Source organism: Gossypium hirsutum, chromosome A12 (genome assembly GCF_007990345.1).
Source record: "Gossypium hirsutum isolate 1008001.06 chromosome A12, Gossypium_hirsutum_v2.1, whole genome shotgun sequence".
NCBI classification, from domain to species: Eukaryota; Viridiplantae; Streptophyta; class Magnoliopsida; order Malvales; family Malvaceae; genus Gossypium; species Gossypium hirsutum.
The window spans coordinates 103,179,605-103,198,082 of NC_053435.1; the positions used below are offsets into that span (position 1 = coordinate 103,179,605).

The window sequence follows — 18,478 nt, forward strand, 5'->3', positions numbered from 1 at the left end:
ATAAATTCCTCCAAATGAGTGAAGAAAGTTGGAGGCTTTGATCATAGATTCTCAACTTCAACCCCAATGCAGATTTGATAGTTTTGATAAAGGAAATAATTGTGTTTGTTTGTCGTCGTTGGTAGGAGCTCCTCATATTCTTACAGTTTTTTTATGTTTTGTGTTTTTTATCAAGAGGACAGGGGGAAGGGAGGTTGAGCTTCCCCTTTTTTTACTTCATATTAACCTCAAAATAGTTAATTTTAAGGTATAAAATTTATTTTATTTTTTTAAAAATCAAGTATAAAAGATAATTAGATAGATGTATGTTTTAAAATATTAAAGGTAAATTATTTAAACAATAATGTTAATAAAATAAAATAAAATACTAAAAATTATAAAAATTCAACATTAAATGATAAGTATCCTTTATCCACTTATCATTTTTCATATTTTTTATTGAAAATTTCTATCACTTATTATTACACATGTGGTAAATTATTTAAAAGTTAATATTAAAAAAATAAAAATTTTAAAAAATCAACATTAAGTGATAAATAATATGTGTAAGTTTTAAAATATTAAAAAGTAAATTATTTTAAAGATAATGTTAAAAAAAAATTAAACCCTTATCTATTTATCATTTTTCACATTTTTATTGAAAAATTCTCAAAATTATGACTATTAGGTTGATTGAATTCTTTAAATGCCAAATGATTGATTAGGAGTCTATTACACAAAAGGGGGTTGAATGGCTATTTCAGCCTCTTCCCCGAATGTCATCCTTTTCATCCCGGAATGGTATTCCGTTCTTGGAAAGTGGATGGGAGCAACCTCCACTGGACTTGGTATCGTATTTATATTGGATAGTGTACTTGGGGAATGCCACTAGTTCCTTCTGTCACAGTGTTAACATTGGCTGATTTTCTTTACCTTGAACTTGAAGATTAGCAGAAGCTTATTTACTTGTACATGAACTCCACTGGAACAACCGAGGTATGCTTTTCTTATTGAAAGTTGACCGCGTTGTAGTCTGTAGGGGCATAAATGCAGTATTTTCTGTGGTTATGGGCTTCGATTAGTTATATTTTAATGTGTATTATTCCTTTCCTAGTTTCACATCTATGATTTTAAAATAATTTTTCCTGGAAAAAAGTTTCAGTCAATTCTTATTAGAATGGTAATAACTAATAAATAGTTTGGCGTGATACGAACAATTGTTTGACCTAACTCTGCTGACATTTTATGCGTTACTCTACAAGAAATGCCTGAGATATTGCCACATGCACTGCCAATTCTTTTTATAAGAAGGTAACCATCCCATCTCTCAGTTATAGTTTTCAACGTCGCAAATATAATCTCCAGGTTCATTCTTGTGAAAATTCCCCTTATCAGATACTGCAGAATGGATGAGCAGTTGCGGATGGCGGCTGAAAATGGAGACGTTGATGCATTGTATATAAAACTCGCCCAGGACCCATATCTTCTAGACCGTATTGATCACATACCGATTGTTGATACCCCGTTGCACGTTGCTGCTATTGCAGGAAAGCATCATTTTGCCATGGAAATTGCAAACTTGAAACCCTCACTTGCTTGGAAGCTAAATCACGTGGGACTCAGTCCTATGCATCTTGCTTTGCAGCACAAATGCACCAAAATGGTGAGAGGGCTAATCACAATCAACAGTCAGCTTATCCGAGTGAAAGCAAAGGGGATGATTACACCTTTACACTATCTGGCGCAGACAGAGGATCCTGATCTACTAGCTGAACTTTTATGTGCTTGTCCGTCATCTATTGAAGACACCACAATTCACTGTGAGACTGCTGCCCATGTTGCTATTAGAAACTGCTCAATCAGATGTTTCAAAGTCCTTCTGGGATGGCTTCGACGAGTCAACAAAGAAGACATTCTGAACTGGAAAGATGAGGATGGTAACACTGCACTGCATATTGCCATATCTACTAATCAGACAGAGGCAAGTTTTTAATTATTTGCTATATATGAATGATTTCGAAACATAATAATTGTAGACTAATTAAAATTTATTTTGATCATGAAGGTGGTGAAGTTGTTGGTTAAGCATGCGAATGTGAATGTCAAGAACTTCAATGATTTGACAGCTATGGACATATTTCACCTTCAAGGATCATTACAGAGCACTGAAATTGGTGAGATTCTACATAAAGCTAAAGCAAAAAAAGCATCTGATCTTACCTCAAATATGACTCTTGGAGATTACTTGAGCAAGGAACTTACTCTGATTGATAAACGAGACAAATATTTTGGAATCAACATCCAAAATAATCCCAATGACATCCGAACTGTAATCCTTGTGGTGGCTATACTGATTGCAACAGCCACCTACCAGGCGGGGCTTAGTCCTCCTGCTGGGTATTGGCAAGATGATTATAAACCTCCAGCAAACAATGGCACCACTAACAACACCCACAATAGCAGCCTTGGGGATGGGCAAAGGCAACGCCGGGCAGGACAAATGATAATGAGCCCTGCTGATCTTTTCTATTTCTTAGCTGTTAATGGTTCAGCATTTTATCTGTCAGTTTGGACGATTCTGGTTATTATAATCGGCCTCCCATTTTCGAGAGCTGTCTATACATCAACATGGTTGCTTCTTCAGGCTTATTATTCTTCCATGACAGGGACCTTTCCAACACAGGGAAGTATGGCTTTAACTGTTGGGAGGTTTTTATACATAACCTTCACTGTCATATCCACCTGTGCGGCATACATGATTCCTTGGAGAGCATTTTGTAAACACCAAAAGCTTAAACGTCGGGTGGATACAATGCGAGGAAGCAGGGTACTTACCCATCCCGAAAATTAAAGCAGGGTATTTGCAGTTATGTTATTCTAGGGTTGAAATCTGTGTAAAGATTTGTCCATATATAGCATAGTTACACACTACATGTTTGGTTTTGGAGTTGTCTAGTTACTCCAAGACTCAAGATGTCATATGCTCTGTTCCTTCACTTTTTATTGCTAAAACTTGTACTCGTAAGTCAGCATGCAACTTTCCCAAGAATGTAGAGACCCCTAAAATGTAATGCTATATAATAATACTATTTTTTACACTTGCTTATCAAATATCATTATATATGAAATAATTTATATTTAAAGCTCACGTTCAAATCCTTTTAAATGTGATTGGAGGTTGAAAATAAGGAATCCGCCATTTTTACAACCTTCCATTTTAGGGACACAAATTCTTCGAAGCCATCCTAGTATTCAAGAGCTTTCAACATGCAACAATATGTCAAAATCAGTTTTGCTATTGATATTTACACTTAAAAATTCAGTCAAAAGATATATATTATGTGAGATATATATTATTTGTTCATAATACAATATATGATATAATTTCTCAATCTGAGTATACGTAATTAGTAGTACTTTTTCTATTTGTTATTTTATTTTTTGGCATCAAGATTAATTTTCAAGCATAACAATGAAGGCCGCAAAAAGTTGAAAGAATGCCACCTATTAAACGACAACGTTTATTGTCAAGGGATAAAATAATTCGGGCTAACCCAACCCGTTTCAAGGTTCCTATCGGAGTTGATCCGGATATAGTTTTCTAACTTCTTTGTTTTGAGTATTAGAATTTCTTTCTTTACACTCTCGTCCAAAACACTGCTCTCTCGAAGCACTATACCCATCAATGGAGGTCGCAACCGCAGCCGCATCAAGCTTTGCGCTCCACGCGCGCATGTTATCACCGCCAACCTCCGCACGAATCGCAAACCCTACCCGAACCCTAACGTCTCCTCCATCGACTTCTCTCCGAGTTTCTCTCTCCACTAACTTCCTCTCTCCCTTTCCCACCGTTGGCAGCGTCTCCGGAGATTTCTCCGGGTTGAAGCTACGACCCGACTCTCTCTACCCGGCTTCTCTCTGCCGGTCCAAGCCCAAACGAGGAGTTGTCACCATGGTACTTTCAAATCCTTTTAATTTAATCTAAATTTCCTTACTTTGCTTTTCTAGGGTTCTCAAATGTTTATCAGCAGTGGTAATAGTTAGTAAGTAGGAAATTTTATCATATAAGACTTCTGAAATTTTATTTCTAATACTTATTTTAGTTCTTAATCTAAATTGGAGTGTTATGTGACAGTTAAGTTGCCCCATCCAAGATTAAGTGTGATAAATAATGGGATTAGTTAAGGATGCAATTGAATAAATTCATTCGTGCTGTGTTTTCCCGGAATTTTGTGATAGGTTATTCCGTTTTCGAGGGGAAGTGCATGGGAGCAACCTCCACCAGACTTAGCATCGTATTTGTACAAGAATCGGATAGTTTACTTGGGAATGTCGCTTGTTCCTTCTGTTACAGAGTTGATACTGGCTGAATTTCTTTATCTTCAATATGAAGATGAGCAGAAGCCTATTTACTTGTACATAAACTCCACTGGAACAACCAAGGTATGATTTTCTTATTGGAAGTTGACCCTGTTCTAGAGACTGCAGTAGTTTCTGTGGTTATTGCCTTGTTGGCATTGGATGCTAAATGAATGCCAAGGAATGCAAGCTTATGTTTAGAATGCATTTTGAATCTGTCTTCTATTAAAATGTATTTTATGTGAGCTTCCTAAGTAAGAAAATATTCCTCTTTTTTCTGGCATTATTAAGATACTAAAATGTTGCCTTTGTTTGCTCCCTTTTTCTAACATTATTAAATTTTGTTTTCACATTTTTCAGGGTGGCGAGAAGTTGGGTTATGAGACTGAAGCTTTTGCAATCTATGATGTTATGGGGTAATTACGCTTTCTGCTTTTTAGCTCATGCTTTATTCCCAATTGACTTGCTTTATGAGTTGCACAAATTTTGCATTTATGAAGTGTTGGAATTATTGGAATTCTCTTCCTGGATTTGTGTGGTAGTTTCAACCTCAAACTCCAGCAGCATCAACTACTCATAAATAGTGAATGCATCATTCTTTGTGAATGATGATAGAGCCCTTATACCTTCAACATTTCGATAGCAGCATTTTCATTTAGATATGTTGAGGCCTAGCTACTTGCAGATTTTATTCTTCCTAGACACTACGTAGATACTACCTGCTTTAAGCTGGGAAACATTTCTGAATATATTCTACAAGCCACTGTACATTTTTTGTCCTTTCTAACTTTTTTTGTTGTGTTTCTGAATACTTTCTTTGACTGCAGGTATGTTAAGCCTCCTATTTTTACTCTCTGTGTTGGAAATGCTTGGGGAGAAGCTGCATTGCTTTTAGCCGCTGGTGCAACAGGAAATCGTTCTGCTCTTCCTTCGTCGACAATAATGATTAGGCAGGTTGGTTGTCGGACACTGAATCTCTGATGCTCTTAACTATCAATTTCTTTGAATATGTTGCACACATTTAACATTAATGTTTAATATTCATTGCTTTTCCCTCTACCAATCTGCAGCCAATTGCTAGATTTCAAGGTCAAGCAACAGATGTTGACCTTGCAAGAAAGGAAGTAAAGAATGTGAAAACAGAGTTGGTGAGAAAATAATCTCTTGGTTAAGGATTCTGATTATATGCCAATCTTTCATTTGAAAACACCGTGGTCCTGCATAACGGCTTGTATTTGCTCAGACTTATGACTAAACTATAGGCTGCATATATTAACTATAAATTTACTCAGTAAAGCTGACTTTACAAATTTTGCTGTTGGATTTGCTTCGAAATTTGGGCTGAATACAACTGCATGTTTCTTGTACGTATTACACTCAAAGGTTAAACTCTATGCCAAACATATGGGAAAATCAACTGAGCAGATTGAAGAAGATATAAGGCGCCCAAAATATTTTAGCCCTAGTGAAGCAGTTGAATATGGCATCATAGATAAGGTTCTCATACTCGAAGTGGTTATTTGTTCTGTACTAATTTTCTTGCATTTCTGTACTATATTCTTTTTCCAATTTTTATAATTTGCAGGTATTGTACAATGAAAGGAGCAGTGAAGACAGTGGTGTTGTTTCTGACCTTAAAAAGGCTCAACTTATCTGAACATAGGAGAACTTGTACCTGTGACAGTTAAAACTACTCAGGTATAATCTTGAATCCGAATTGTATGATTGACTACATGTCATTTTATATGTTATAGACATTTAGAAATACCATGATGCACTTTGTTGTCAGGGGAGCGATAGACTGAGTTGAAGGATATTTTTACTGCAGCAGTATAGACCGAGTTGAAGGAGGACAAGAGAAGCTCAGAACTGTGTGTACTTTTTTTCCGGGGAATGCGGTCTCTTCATTTGTACCACACATTTTTTTCAATAAGTAGTATGTTTAGTTATAACACAAGTAATTGCAATTAAATTTTGGTTCCCCTTTTCTTTCTTCTTCCCCCTTTAACGTGCTTGTGCATTATTAGTCATCGCTGAGATAATCTCCTTAGTTTGAATATGCAAGCAAAAACCCTATTGATGCAGCAGAAAGGAAAATTTTAATACCCAACAAATTCAAAAGAAAATTAAGGATCGTGAAAGTTACCCAGATTATTTGACCATTTTAATCTTGTACCAAGATGAAGTTGGGAATGATGTTTTGCAAGTAACTGAAAATTCCGGCATTATACTTAAATGATATTATGTTTCAATAAAAATATAAGAAAATAACTTTGATGTGAATTATAAATTTTAAATCATTTGAAGCCATTAATATAAATTACTTGTAAAATTTAACTTGATTATATGAAACTATATTTTAAATATATTGCAACTTCAAATATGTAAGGTTATATATTTAAACTATATTTTAATTAAAAAATAATTGTATACTCAATATAAATAATAAACAGCTCTCCACAAATGTATGTTTTGTTCAAAAGCTTTGGGTTCAAAAAGCAGTTTTGTCTGTTCAGCAATAGTGAATGGTGCCTAAGACAGCAAAGTGCTCATCTGCTACTGATCGGAAGGATGAAATGGAACCATATAAGACATCAAAGATTAACGAAAGTTGCAGTTACCAAATTTTGATAAACGTAGAGGGCATTAACTTGCTTACTGAATTCAACTCAAATAAGTAGTCAAAAGCTCAGAAGCTGCAAGTTTGATTTAATGTTCAAGATGGAAGATGCACTCAGTCAGCCGTCAGGCGCTGCAATTCGTCGGGGTCTAATTTCTGCCATTTAACGGTAGCCTTCTTTGTCACTGTTAGTATTTGGGAAGCAGGACCGACTGTCCAACCATGCAAAAGTACATCTGCACGCGGCAACCGAAGCAACTAGACGTTAATACAGACAACCTAATAAGAAAATGGGCACACTAAATTCAAGTAAAGAACTCTATTGTGGAACATTCAGCTGAAAACAAGTTTTGCAAGAGCTAGTTCACCAACCGTACCACCACAACCACTAAAACAAATCAGCTCAAGCGAGAACGAACCCCAAAGCTAACTTCTAAGACGAACCCCAATGCAGAAGACTTGGCACAAAAGTAAGTTAAAACAACCATCAAAAGCATTAAATTGGAGGCTTCAAGAAATCTTGCAGAGTCTATGATCCTCTTACGTCAGACTAAATTAAAGGACCTACTTACGCAGTAATTTCTGGCCTTATACACAACCAAGAAGAAAAGCATATCCACCTTGAGCATGGAAGTTAAGAGCAATTAAACTAATAGTATAATTAATGAACTTGAATGGTAATCAAGATGAATACCATCGTCCCAGTGTGGGTTAAGCCTATAAACAACAAAAAGCATGGGTTTCCAATGGGAATTTAGATTTTTATGATCATTAGTCTCATTTCATAGAACCAAGAATCAAAAGACAAGGTACGAGTAGTACTATGGAATAGAAAAAAACAGCTTTCCTTTCACTGTTAGTTAAGACTATCTAGTTACCTAATCAGTCAAAGATTTGATTGATTTGGTCTGTCAAGACACGAGACAGCCTGAACATATTTATATGTTTAAGACTTTTTTGACGTAGAACTTACTGAATATTGTTTTAATAAGCAAATGGATTTTTGGACGTTCTCATTCCATTCGTTAAAGTTGAAATCGAAGTGGGGTGCATTTGTGAAGAGTTTGAATTCGACTTGGATTATGGTTAGAGTTTTGAGTTTTACTTGATATTTTTGCCCACTTGTATTAGGTTTTTAGTAGAGAGTTTATATTTGATGTAAGTGAAGTTTTTTGGGTAAGTGATTTGAAACAATTGGGATAATTATTTCTTCGTGTGTGGGTAAATTAGGTGCTTTAATCAATAGGTAATCCAAAAGATTATTGAATAAAAATCATTCACTAAGCAAGGCTCACAAAGTAAGATTATTTCCGAACAGCGTTAACAAACAATTGTGTGCAAATCTCTCTTTACGTTCTCTAATTTTCACTTTTGTTTGGTTGTCTATTCAATCTTGCAACTGAACACGTATTTGGAACAGTCTAGTTAAACTTATAGCAAATTGATGTGTTTTTTACACACAATTGGTTGAGAGACTCCAAGTTCTATACAATTTGCATGTACAGGAAGCACAAATGTATAAGGTAAGGTAGAGATTTTTCAAGTCTAGAGTTGTTGACTTATTAGTAAGATGCACCAGAAATTTCTCCAGCAGTATGCACCAAGGCAGTTAAACGTAAATAAATAAGACTTTATTAAATAAAATAGTTCTATTTCATATCTTTATATTTATACTTGAAAGAAGCTTACGGAGAAAATTGAAAACCAAACAGTAAAACAATAGAACCCTCAAGCATAAACACAATGAGCAATGTTGGTACTTACAATTTGTGGCATCTTCCTCACTCACTTCAAGAAACTGAGCAGCATCTTGGATGCTTGTTGTTGAATAAGCAGATAGTAGCAGTTCAACTTCAAACATCCTCTTAGAGTGAAGCTCTATAAAACGGACAGCAAATAATCCTCTCAACTGCTATATTGCCTTGAATCTGTGTTGGAAATTCTATTATACTTATTTTCTATGCAATTTAGCCCCTTCTATATCGTACATATCAGTCAAAACAAGCATTTCAATTATCGTAGCCCATGCTAAACCATAATGTTTGCATTAGAGATTTCTTTTTCACACTAATTTTTCCCTTTATTTATTTAAATTCAGAGTTCATCTTTCACTTATAAAATTAATCTAATTACTTAAACTAGCTTTAAAGCTATGGTAGAGAAAGCTTGCCTCACAAAGCAACAACATGAGCAAAGAAATTCTAGCAGAGCACCATATGCAGAAAAAAACAGCCAGATTAGCTTCATGTCAGAAACCTATAAAGGTAAAATCGTCATAAACCAAATCTATAAGGTCCACGAATGAAGCAAGCCAAAACAGTTTATCCATAACATGTTCTGAATCCATTCGAATCATTTGAGTTTAATTTACACAAAAAAGAGGACTTGCCACGGATTAGAACATCTATGAATTAGCAGAAAACCACAATGACGTGGAAATGATTGTGCTACAAAGATTAATGGTGTAAATGTGGGTGCATGAAAGCTCTCACATGTGATAGGTGTATTGATCAGAGTTTGTACCCGATGCACATCCATAAACGATATGTTCACTAAAGAAGATCATTAGCAACAAACTAAAACCAAAAACAACATTCATTTCATTTACACGAAGCCCTTGCATATTCATATTTAACTATGAACTTGTGCATAGCTCAGTGCTTCTTTAGGAATCCAAAATGTTCTTAATGGTCTGCCTTAATATAGCCTACCAGTGCATTTTGAAGAGCCACAACAGCAAACTTTCTTTCTTATGTCACCATTCTCATCGTGAACTTGATCTATCATATAATTGTAATGGTAAGTCAACTCTTGCAAGGGAGGGATATTCTCGGCAGCAAAGAACATTATGTGCGGGATTCTCTTGTCGTCAAGATCATAAAGGACATTTTGTGCATACAAATTAGGTGAACAACTATGGTTTATGAATCTGCCCATATTACCAAACCGTGCCGCATCAATGGTGAAACCACATTCTGGTACAACTTGGCGGAAACTTGAACGTGAATCATGTATTAGTGTTGAAAGGTCATCCCAGAGAGAACTGTCACTGTATTTATTTCCGATGTCAAACAGATATTCATCCTTCCCTGTTCTTTTTTCAGCTTCCCTATCTTCAAGGAGCTCTCCGGCATACTCACAGATAAAACTTCCGGAAGGGATAGAATTTAAGGATCTAACACCCCAGCCCGTTGATTTTGTTTTAAAGATTTCAAACTGAAATTTTATGCCATGTTGACTGACCCTGTTGTAGCAAGAAGCAGGACACTTGCAAGTAGGGCCACATTCATAGACAAGGGGCTTAGTTTCAACAATGGCACCATTATGGTTATATGGGATCTGTCCTCCATTTCTCATCACACATGAACATTTCACAGATTGAGAACATCCATTGATACAATCACAACCTTTGGAAGGAGTACGGAGGCACCAATCAGGATATATCATGTGAGGTACATACAAAAATAGTGGAGGTCTTTCACTGTCTCTGGTGTTTATAGCACAAATGGGAATTATCTCCTTTCCTTTTGAGATGTCCTGTACACAGAGCCCTTCCCGCACTTTAGATTTCCTTACAACTTTCCAAGCAATCTCTGGTTGACCCGGAATTCTGACCAGCTTAAATTTATAAACCAGCTTACCATGTGGTCCCGGTTCCTGCTTAAACTCCTCCACCACATAGAGTCCATCATAAACATATGTCTTACCTCTACCTTCTGACAAACCAGAAGACCTTGTCTCCCCACGAATCACCCTCACTGGATTCTTCACAAATCTGCTATTTGCCAAAGCTAGGTTTCCTCTTTCAAGCCTCTGGTCTTCAGGTTGCTTACCTTTCTGCATCACATTTCCTCCCTGACCCATATAAGTCAAGATATCTGAGTTATCCAACTCATCCTCATAGGCCCCCGATGCTATGATACTAGTGGCAATGGTCCTTTCCCCTTGCTTAATATAATCTATACCACCTTGACTTGGGCGATGAAGGCCAACAATATTGAGCTCAACAAAATACTGAAACTCATCACCAACTTCAACACCAGGAACCGATCCAATAATCTGTTTGCCCGTGTTGACGTATTCCATTTTCTCTTTGAGAATCTTTGCAGCTAGGGAATCCACCCTCTTAAGAGTCTTTCCTTCTCCCTTTATCTTTGATTCTTCTTCATGTAAGAGCTTTCGGCAGATGGCTTGAAATAGGCGTAATATCTCTCTTACTTTGTTCCTACTAGTCATTGCATCATTAGCACGACCGGTACTAGTTCGGCAAGGAGGAAGGCTCACATTGTTACCATATGATCTCTGAGCAGAACTATCATTTGTGTATAGCACATCCTGCTGGAATGAGTCTTTCTTATTCCAAATAACCACTTGGCTGAGTCCTTGATGAGCCCACTTCGTGGAAGAATTGTTCTTGGTATTAGCTCGTGATAGCAATGCGAAGCTGTTCATCCTTTTTCTTTTAGATGAACCACCAGCCAGACCAGGCTTGCAGGTGACTTTCCTGTGCAACCAAGGGGAAGCGATGAGGCCTGGAACAATTGACCTGTCTGATAAAACTTCTTGACTCTCATGATCCTCCTCAAGCAATTGATTCTCAAAGGCAGATGAATCAGAAAGATTTGTCTCAAAATCCTTGTCCTCTGCTTTCAGAGCAATATTACATATAGGATTTTCCTCCAAAACTCTAATATTTCCATCTCTTTTTTCAATTACTTTCTTCAACTTGCTATCAAATTCCTTTGCAGAAGCTCCACAAGGAGATTTGGTGCTGTTTCCAATTATATTGTACATGCACTCCTTCACATCATTCCTACAAGAAGCTTCGCAAGCACCTTGCTTCCTCATTTTTTCAGAAGGTGGCTCCTCTGGTTTAGATTGAATTTCTTCTGCTGATAGTCTAGGAGCTCGACCTTCTAGAGCAATTACATCCTGAACAGCTTCAATCACTTGTTTACCATCAGTACATCTGGTCTTTTCAGAGGGCTTTTCTTCGTTCACTACGGTCACTAGTTTGATACCCTTGTTCTTTAGAGAGGCAAGCCATTTCATGCGCTCCTCCTCATTAAGAGGAGGAGCATTTCTTCCACAAAATGGAGGGAAGTCTCTCACGACAGTGACTTCTTCCTGAGTATAATACTTCCTTCCTAGAATCCTCCTCCGACTGCTCTGATCAGGATAGGATTTCACGCCACCTTGCGGAAATACCTCTATTTCTGAAGTAGCAACATTCTCCTGAGGCAAATCCTTCTGCAAACAAGAAATTCCATTTACCTTAGTGTCACCTAAAAACCCTTTCACACTCAACCTTATCTACCCAATCAAACAATAATGCAGGGTTTTCAGACTCGTAAACTACCTGTTCACTTGGTCCATCGATCGGTTCATCCAACCATCCACAATCTGGCGGAAAATCTCGAATAGCATAAACTTTAGCGTGCTTATACTTGGATGTTGAGGCAAAATGACCATTTTCAGTTGAAACTCTTCCCGAGCATTTCTCAGAATGAGTACCACTTGCAAGCTTTGATGTTTTTATATGCAGCATGTCATCAGAAACCACCATTTCAAGTCATATGTCATAAAGTGCACAAAAAGCAACCTATAAAAACAACATAAATATCATTAGACAGCAACTGACTCAAAGCTTTACCAAAAAATTACCCTAATCACCTATTTCTAACCAAGAACAATGGTAAAACAGAAATTCAAGGCCATGAGACTTAGTTTCCAAAAATAGCAAAAATGGCTATATCAACAATCAAATACTCAAACCACGAAATAACCTAAAGCAATGTCCCAATACTAAATAACATGCCAACTAAAACGAAGGAGAAAAAGAAAAGCACATAGTAATTTCAAGACAATGTAAAAACTCAAACTCCATATTCAACCAAATAGTGAAGAAGAAGAAAAGCAAGGAATTAAAATAAAGAAGCGTTAATAAATCTATTTTCTCATAAGCTCGTCAGCACCTAAACACAATAATCAATTCTTTCTAAATTTGAAGTTTTCCTGTAAACCAAACAGGACAAAAAAACTCAAATTTGCCATGCATTAAAACGGATACACAAAAGAAAATTAATGAAGGAAAAAAAAGGATACTTTAGCATGCAAAGAAAATCACAGCATTAAGAGTAAAAAAACCATGTGAAGTGATCAAAGGTGAAGAAACTATGAAAAAATGGAGAGAGAAGAAGAAAAGTTTACTCGAAAATATTTGAGAAATAGTAGTAGTAGTACGAAGAGAGGACAGAAAGAGAAATGAGGAACGGACGGTTACTAGCAGAGAATAAGCTGGGAATGGAATCAACGGCGAAGATCGTGATACTGAACCAGAAATGGTGGTGTTTTTGGCGCGTAGTGGAGAATTGGTTTTTCCCATGTTTACTGAAAAGAAGAAGCTGCCATATAAAATGGTGGCGTATGTCAGATGACTGTTTGACTCCTGCCACTGTTCTGTTTTAAGCAATTATTGCTGGCATTGATTTTGCATTACTGGCATTGATTTTGCACATTATTTTTTTTTTACCAAATCTTCTATTTTGGCTAAATCTATTAAAGTTTTTTTAACGGTGGTAAATTTAAATTTTGAACTCATTATGTTGAAGGTAACGTTCGTTTCAAAACATAAAAACAAACAAAGCAGAATGATATCTCAACAAGAAGCATATCAATTAAAAACAAACTAAAACACAATTACTTTAATAATTTTCTTTACATAAAAAACTAAAATCAATTACAAAATTATTCCGGTGTCATCATGCATAAACCTAATATTCAATCATAATTACTCCACAACTGTTGTCAGAGTTTTCTGTAAAGCTATCAGACTATAAGGAAAAGCTCTCATCATCCCAGCCAGTGTATGCGCACCTACATTGGCTTTTCTAGAAGTCTGATCTAGAAGTCTGATGTCTCTTACATAGCTCCTGAATTCTCAGGACCAATTCCCTATTCAATTGCCCACAGAACTTATCTAAAATAGCTTCTACAGTTTGAGCACAATCTATTTCGACTATAATATTAACCAAATTAGCTTCCCACCTCAAAAGGAGTCCATTTTAAATCGCCCAAAGTTCAGTTTGCTCTACACTACATCTGCTAATGTTTCTCCCAACTCCCTCACGCCATGTACTAAGGTCATCTCTTGCCATAGCTGTTGTCGAAGCTAACCCCGAATTAGAATCCCTTACCCTATCCGTGTTCAACTTAATGAAACCCAAAGATGGAGGTTCCATGCTTAACATCGTCTCTTACTCATAGTGTTATCTACAGAGATTTTACGCCTATGTTTGATGGAACTCACCTAACATCATGAGGATTGGAGAATGTAAGATATATTAAAAGATTCCTTTAAAACACCCACAAATTCTTCTGTTTCCACAAATTCTAAAAATTAATGTCGAATAAAGATTTCCAGTTAACTTCCGTGAAAACTAAATTAAACTCATTCAATTCAAATCCAATCCATCAATGGAGCGGAAAAAATTAAAGCAAAACCCTCAAAGGGATGACTTGCTTCCACACTTCACGTGCATTACCACAATCTTGAAGCACATATTCTTCGAGGCTCCCACAAATGGTACAAGAAGGGACACCAAAAAAACCTCTTCGGCATCGTTTTACATTGGTCAACAAGCGTTCCTTAAGCACCAACCAAAGAAAATGTCTTACTCTTTGAAGGCAGGTAAAAGACCAAGCCATCTTCCATTCATTATCTTCTGGATTTAAAGAATTCTGCATAAGAAAGTTATAAGCAGATTTAACAGTGAACTTCCCATTAGCGGACCAGTTAGAGTTTAGTTCATCCTGTCCAACTAAAGGGCTTGGAGACAGAATGCTTGTAATGTAAGAAAGAATGTTATTTTCAACAAAACAACACAAAGTAATTCCAATTCCAATTGTCGTCTGCCAACAAAACCTCCCTTAAAGTAGTACACACATTAATAAACTCAGAGCATGTTTGGTTGGGTGTAATGGCATAGCCATTACATCCCTATTACGTGGGCCCCACCTATTCATATGTTTGGTTGCCCGTAATGCTATTACGCCCATATTCGGTTACGAATCTATTACCTCCCTTGGCTGTAATAGCCATTCCCTGCCTCAAATGTTGATTAGGGATTCCTTCCCTATTCTTTTTTTCTATTCCATTCTCTGCCCTCGTCAATTTCTGCTTCTTCCATCAATTTTTGCCTCAAAAGCTGATTAGGTAATTTCCCTTTCCCTTCCATTGATTTCTGCTTCTTCTTCTCGTTTTATGGAGTTGGTTTAGATGAGGGTGCGATACGTCTGAAGCATCTTCTTCTTTTTTTTCATTCTTCTTCCCATTTCCTTCCAACCTTCTCCCTCTTTTTTCATGCCCAGGTCTCTCCCTCACTGGAAGTGCTATTGCTCACATTGATATTGGTTTCTTAGGGTTTTTGTTTGTTTTTGAAGGATAAACCAGTGAAGTTAATCTCATGTTGAAGATCTTCAAGAAGAAAACATCTCCCAAAGGTATTTTAGATTTGATTCCATCGTTGCTTTCTTGCTCTTTTTTTTCTTTTTTTCCTACATTTTATGATCATTCTCTAATTGCTCACTTCCTCTGTTATGTGGTCATTGGTTTGTGGCACAACACCATGTATGATATGTGGTTCAGGAGAAATTGAAGGAGCCTTATTGAAATACTTGGGGGTTGAGCGCAATGGTAAGTGTTGTAAACATATTGCTTGCAATTATACACATATCATGTAAAACTCATGTCAGAGTTTGAAGTTTTAGATTGTATTGAATATGAAGTATCTATTGTTTTTATCATTCAGAGGTAACAAAGGACGGTTTATTCTCTGTTGGAGAAATGGAATGTATGGTAAGTCTTTCCCTTTACATGTTTACTTCTTTTTTTCTACATAATGCCAAATTTTATTAGAAAATCAATTTATGCTAACCCTTTTTTTTCCTTAATCACTCTCACAAATTTAACAGCTTTGTAAATGTTTTCTACAGGGATGTTGTGTAAATGCTCCTATGATTGCAGTTGCTGATTACACCAATGGATCTGAAGGATATACGTATAATTACTATGTGGGTTTCTGTAGAGTTCTTTTCGACTTGCCTGATTAACCATAACTAGGCAGTGTGCTCAATTGATAACCTACTGGAATTTTAATATTTGCATTGCCATATTTAAACAATGCAGGAAGATGTTACTACTCAACGAGTTGTTGAGATAGTTGAGATAGTTGCAGTGGGATTTTGCCAAGAGAACTGATGCCTCAAAGTGTTACTGCAAGGCTTCCAACCTCAGAGGAGCTCGATGCCTATGCACATGAGCAATGGGAGGTGTGACTTTCACCTATTTTTTTCATCGATTCATTGGCATAATTTATGTTCTTAATGGTAGTGTATGTGATGCGTTCAGGTTTTCAAATATACTGTATCAATGGCATTTCCAGTAACCAACCCTCTCCCTTAACCTCATCATGAACTGCATGGCCATAGTTTCACACCAACTTAAATTCTAGCAAGTTGTATTATCTGAATTCCACTTCTAGTTAGTTATTGGAGGCTCAAGCTAGAATTCAACTTTACTTCTACTACAGCATTTTTGAAACTGACCTGTGTCGGTTTACATAGGGATGTACCATTATTTTCTGAGTAAATGCAATAACAAATTGGCCATCGGGATCTTTTCTTCTTTTGTTGGAATTGAAATCGTTCATCTGCAAATTTGCTGCATTTTACTACTCCATTTTGATGATTTATTAAAATATGACATCCCCTTTAATTCATGCACACAGGAAAAGGTATTGGAAAGAGCAAAAAGAGCCAAAGAGCAAGCGGCACGCGAGGCATTGGAGGCACAAAGGCTGATTCCAAAGTCTACTTCCCTAAGTACATCTATGGGCACAAAGGCTGATACCAATTCTTGTATTAAAAAGGAAATTCATGGACAAAATGTTGTTATAAAAAGGAGCAATATATAATTTGGTACTTGTGTTTTTTCTTTTTTAATCTATTATTTGTATTTGATAAATATTTTGATACTTAAAGATAATGGTGTACCAATTCTTCGTTATAATTTAAAAAGGACATCAAACTTTAGTACCAATTCTTGTATTAATATCAATTATGATAAAAATATAACGGTTTTGATACTTTCAAAGATCTCGTTCAAATTTAATCATTATTAAAATAAATTGTGCTAACTTTAAGCTGAAATAAAAATTTTATTTATGTTATTTAAGGTATATTAAAATATAATTAAAATCATTATTTATTATTTAATATTTTTAATTGAAATATAATTAAAATCATTTTGATTATATAATATTAATATAAAACTATACATTTAAATTGAAAATATAAATAAAACATGGCATAACAATTAAAAATTTTTTCTTACCATTAAATATCAATGTTCAAACTTTTTGATGTTGTAAAACTTTTGAACATATGGATTATGATGTACAATTTCATTTTCATCTAACTTTTTCTTAGTATAAGTTAATTATGTTTATGCAGAATATAATTTTCAAGTTATATATTTAATAATTATTATGTTAATTTATATTTTACAGTATCATATATTATGATTTCAGTAAATTAATATAAGAATATTAATTATTAAGAATTTTATTAAATTATATATTTTAATTAAAATATATTTAATAATAATTATGTTAATTTATATTTTACAGTATCATATATTATGATTTCAGTAAATTAATATAAGAATATTAATTATTAAGAATTTTATTAAATTATATATTTTAATTAAAATATATTTAATAATAATTATGTTAATTTATATTTTACAGTATCATATATTATGATTTCAGTAAATTAATATAAGAATATTAATTATTAAGAATTTTATTAAATTATATATTTTAATTAAAATATATTTAATAATAATTATGTTTAAATATGATTAAATTATTTATTATTGATAATAATAATCTTATTATAATTTAAATAACAATAACAATAATCATTTACCAAAACAAATTTATGCTAAGGGTATTCTAGTCATTTTAGTTTTTTCCATTATGCTATTACACCTCTATTCCATTCAACCAAACACAAGATTACTATTACGCCTCTATTCCATTACATTCAACCAAACAGTTGATTTGCTATTACACCTCTAATCCAATACACCTCTAATCCAATACATCTCTAATCCAATACACCTCTAATCCAATACAGCGAACCAAACGCACCCTCAATGTTTTGACAAAAATTGAATAAAGGTCTAATCTTCGGAATCCAATTATCAATCCAAACCTTAATAAGGTTGTCATAGCCAACTAACTAAACAAGGCTTTGACGTAAAAGTGGTCAAACCTTGGAAATCGATCTCCAAACAAAAGAACACAAGCCCCTTGAAATATCTTCAGGACATACATATGTAACCTTGTGTTTGGCTCGGAGTATCTTCACCCACAATGCTTGCTTATTCGTGAGGAGATTAAACCCCAACTTAAGCAAAAAGGACTCGTTTTGCACCTTAAGACTTCGGAATCCAGT

At 35.2% G+C, this 18,478-nt stretch overlaps 4 protein-coding genes across 18 annotated transcripts; 3 read left to right on the forward strand and 1 right to left on the reverse strand.

Moving 5' to 3' along the window:
- The first annotated feature begins 720 nt into the window (after window positions 1-720).
- On the forward strand, window positions 721-3,090 carry LOC107939898 (ankyrin repeat-containing protein BDA1). Of its 3 annotated transcripts, XM_041083435.1 has the most exons (5): window positions 721-975; window positions 1,242-1,290; window positions 1,375-1,434; window positions 1,527-1,960; window positions 2,045-3,090. In XM_041083435.1, exons 4-5 carry the CDS (start codon window positions 1,544-1,546, stop codon window positions 2,828-2,830), a joined length of 1,203 nt encoding a protein of 400 aa, XP_040939369.1. In that variant the 5' UTR covers window positions 721-975; window positions 1,242-1,290; window positions 1,375-1,434; window positions 1,527-1,543; the 3' UTR covers window positions 2,831-3,090. The 3 variants fall into 3 exon arrangements, with proteins under 3 accessions (XP_040939369.1, XP_016728777.1, XP_040939368.1); XM_016873288.2 differs by having other exon boundaries at window positions 1,375-1,960; XM_041083434.1 differs by lacking the exon at window positions 1,242-1,290 and having other exon boundaries at window positions 1,375-1,960.
- A 430-nt stretch (window positions 3,091-3,520) lies between these two features.
- On the forward strand, window positions 3,521-6,325 carry LOC107939884 (ATP-dependent Clp protease proteolytic subunit-related protein 4, chloroplastic). Of its 6 annotated transcripts, none has more exons than XM_016873266.2 (8): window positions 3,521-3,934; window positions 4,219-4,422; window positions 4,699-4,754; window positions 5,166-5,292; window positions 5,409-5,486; window positions 5,722-5,835; window positions 5,924-6,036; window positions 6,128-6,325. In XM_016873266.2, exons 1-7 carry the CDS (start codon window positions 3,665-3,667, stop codon window positions 5,993-5,995), a joined length of 921 nt encoding a protein of 306 aa, XP_016728755.2. In that variant the 5' UTR covers window positions 3,521-3,664; the 3' UTR covers window positions 5,996-6,036; window positions 6,128-6,325. The 6 variants fall into 6 exon arrangements, with proteins under 6 accessions (XP_016728755.2, XP_016728756.2, XP_016728757.2 ...); XM_016873267.2 differs by having other exon boundaries at window positions 3,560-3,934; window positions 6,167-6,325; XM_016873268.2 differs by having other exon boundaries at window positions 3,560-3,934; window positions 6,170-6,325.
- Window positions 6,326-9,278: 2,953 nt separating this feature from the next.
- LOC107939892 (histone-lysine N-methyltransferase, H3 lysine-9 specific SUVH6) lies at window positions 9,279-13,369 on the reverse strand. Of its 3 annotated transcripts, none has more exons than XM_041083440.1 (3): window positions 13,236-13,369; window positions 12,318-12,560; window positions 9,279-12,208 (listed from the first exon to the last, which is right to left on the reverse strand). In XM_041083440.1, the coding sequence occupies exons 2-3, from the start codon at window positions 12,522-12,524 to the stop codon at window positions 9,656-9,658; spliced, it is 2,760 nt and encodes a 919-aa protein (XP_040939374.1). In that variant the 5' UTR covers window positions 12,525-12,560; window positions 13,236-13,369; the 3' UTR covers window positions 9,279-9,655. The 3 variants fall into 3 exon arrangements, with proteins under 3 accessions (XP_040939374.1, XP_040939373.1, XP_016728765.1); XM_041083439.1 differs by having other exon boundaries at window positions 13,169-13,338; XM_016873276.2 differs by lacking the exon at window positions 13,236-13,369 and adding an exon at window positions 13,064-13,144.
- Window positions 13,370-14,751: 1,382 nt separating this feature from the next.
- Window positions 14,752-16,939, forward strand: LOC107939895 (NADH dehydrogenase [ubiquinone] flavoprotein 2, mitochondrial). Of its 6 annotated transcripts, none has more exons than XM_016873281.2 (7): window positions 14,752-15,173; window positions 15,329-15,460; window positions 15,606-15,653; window positions 15,769-15,815; window positions 15,953-16,030; window positions 16,146-16,288; window positions 16,747-16,939. In XM_016873281.2, the coding sequence occupies exons 2-6, from the start codon at window positions 15,424-15,426 to the stop codon at window positions 16,215-16,217; spliced, it is 282 nt and encodes a 93-aa protein (XP_016728770.1). In that variant the 5' UTR covers window positions 14,752-15,173; window positions 15,329-15,423; the 3' UTR covers window positions 16,218-16,288; window positions 16,747-16,939. The 6 variants fall into 6 exon arrangements, with proteins under 6 accessions (XP_016728770.1, XP_016728772.1, XP_016728771.1 ...); XM_016873283.2 differs by having other exon boundaries at window positions 15,380-15,460; XM_016873282.2 differs by having other exon boundaries at window positions 15,401-15,460.
- The last annotated feature ends 1,539 nt before the right edge of the window (window positions 16,940-18,478 follow it).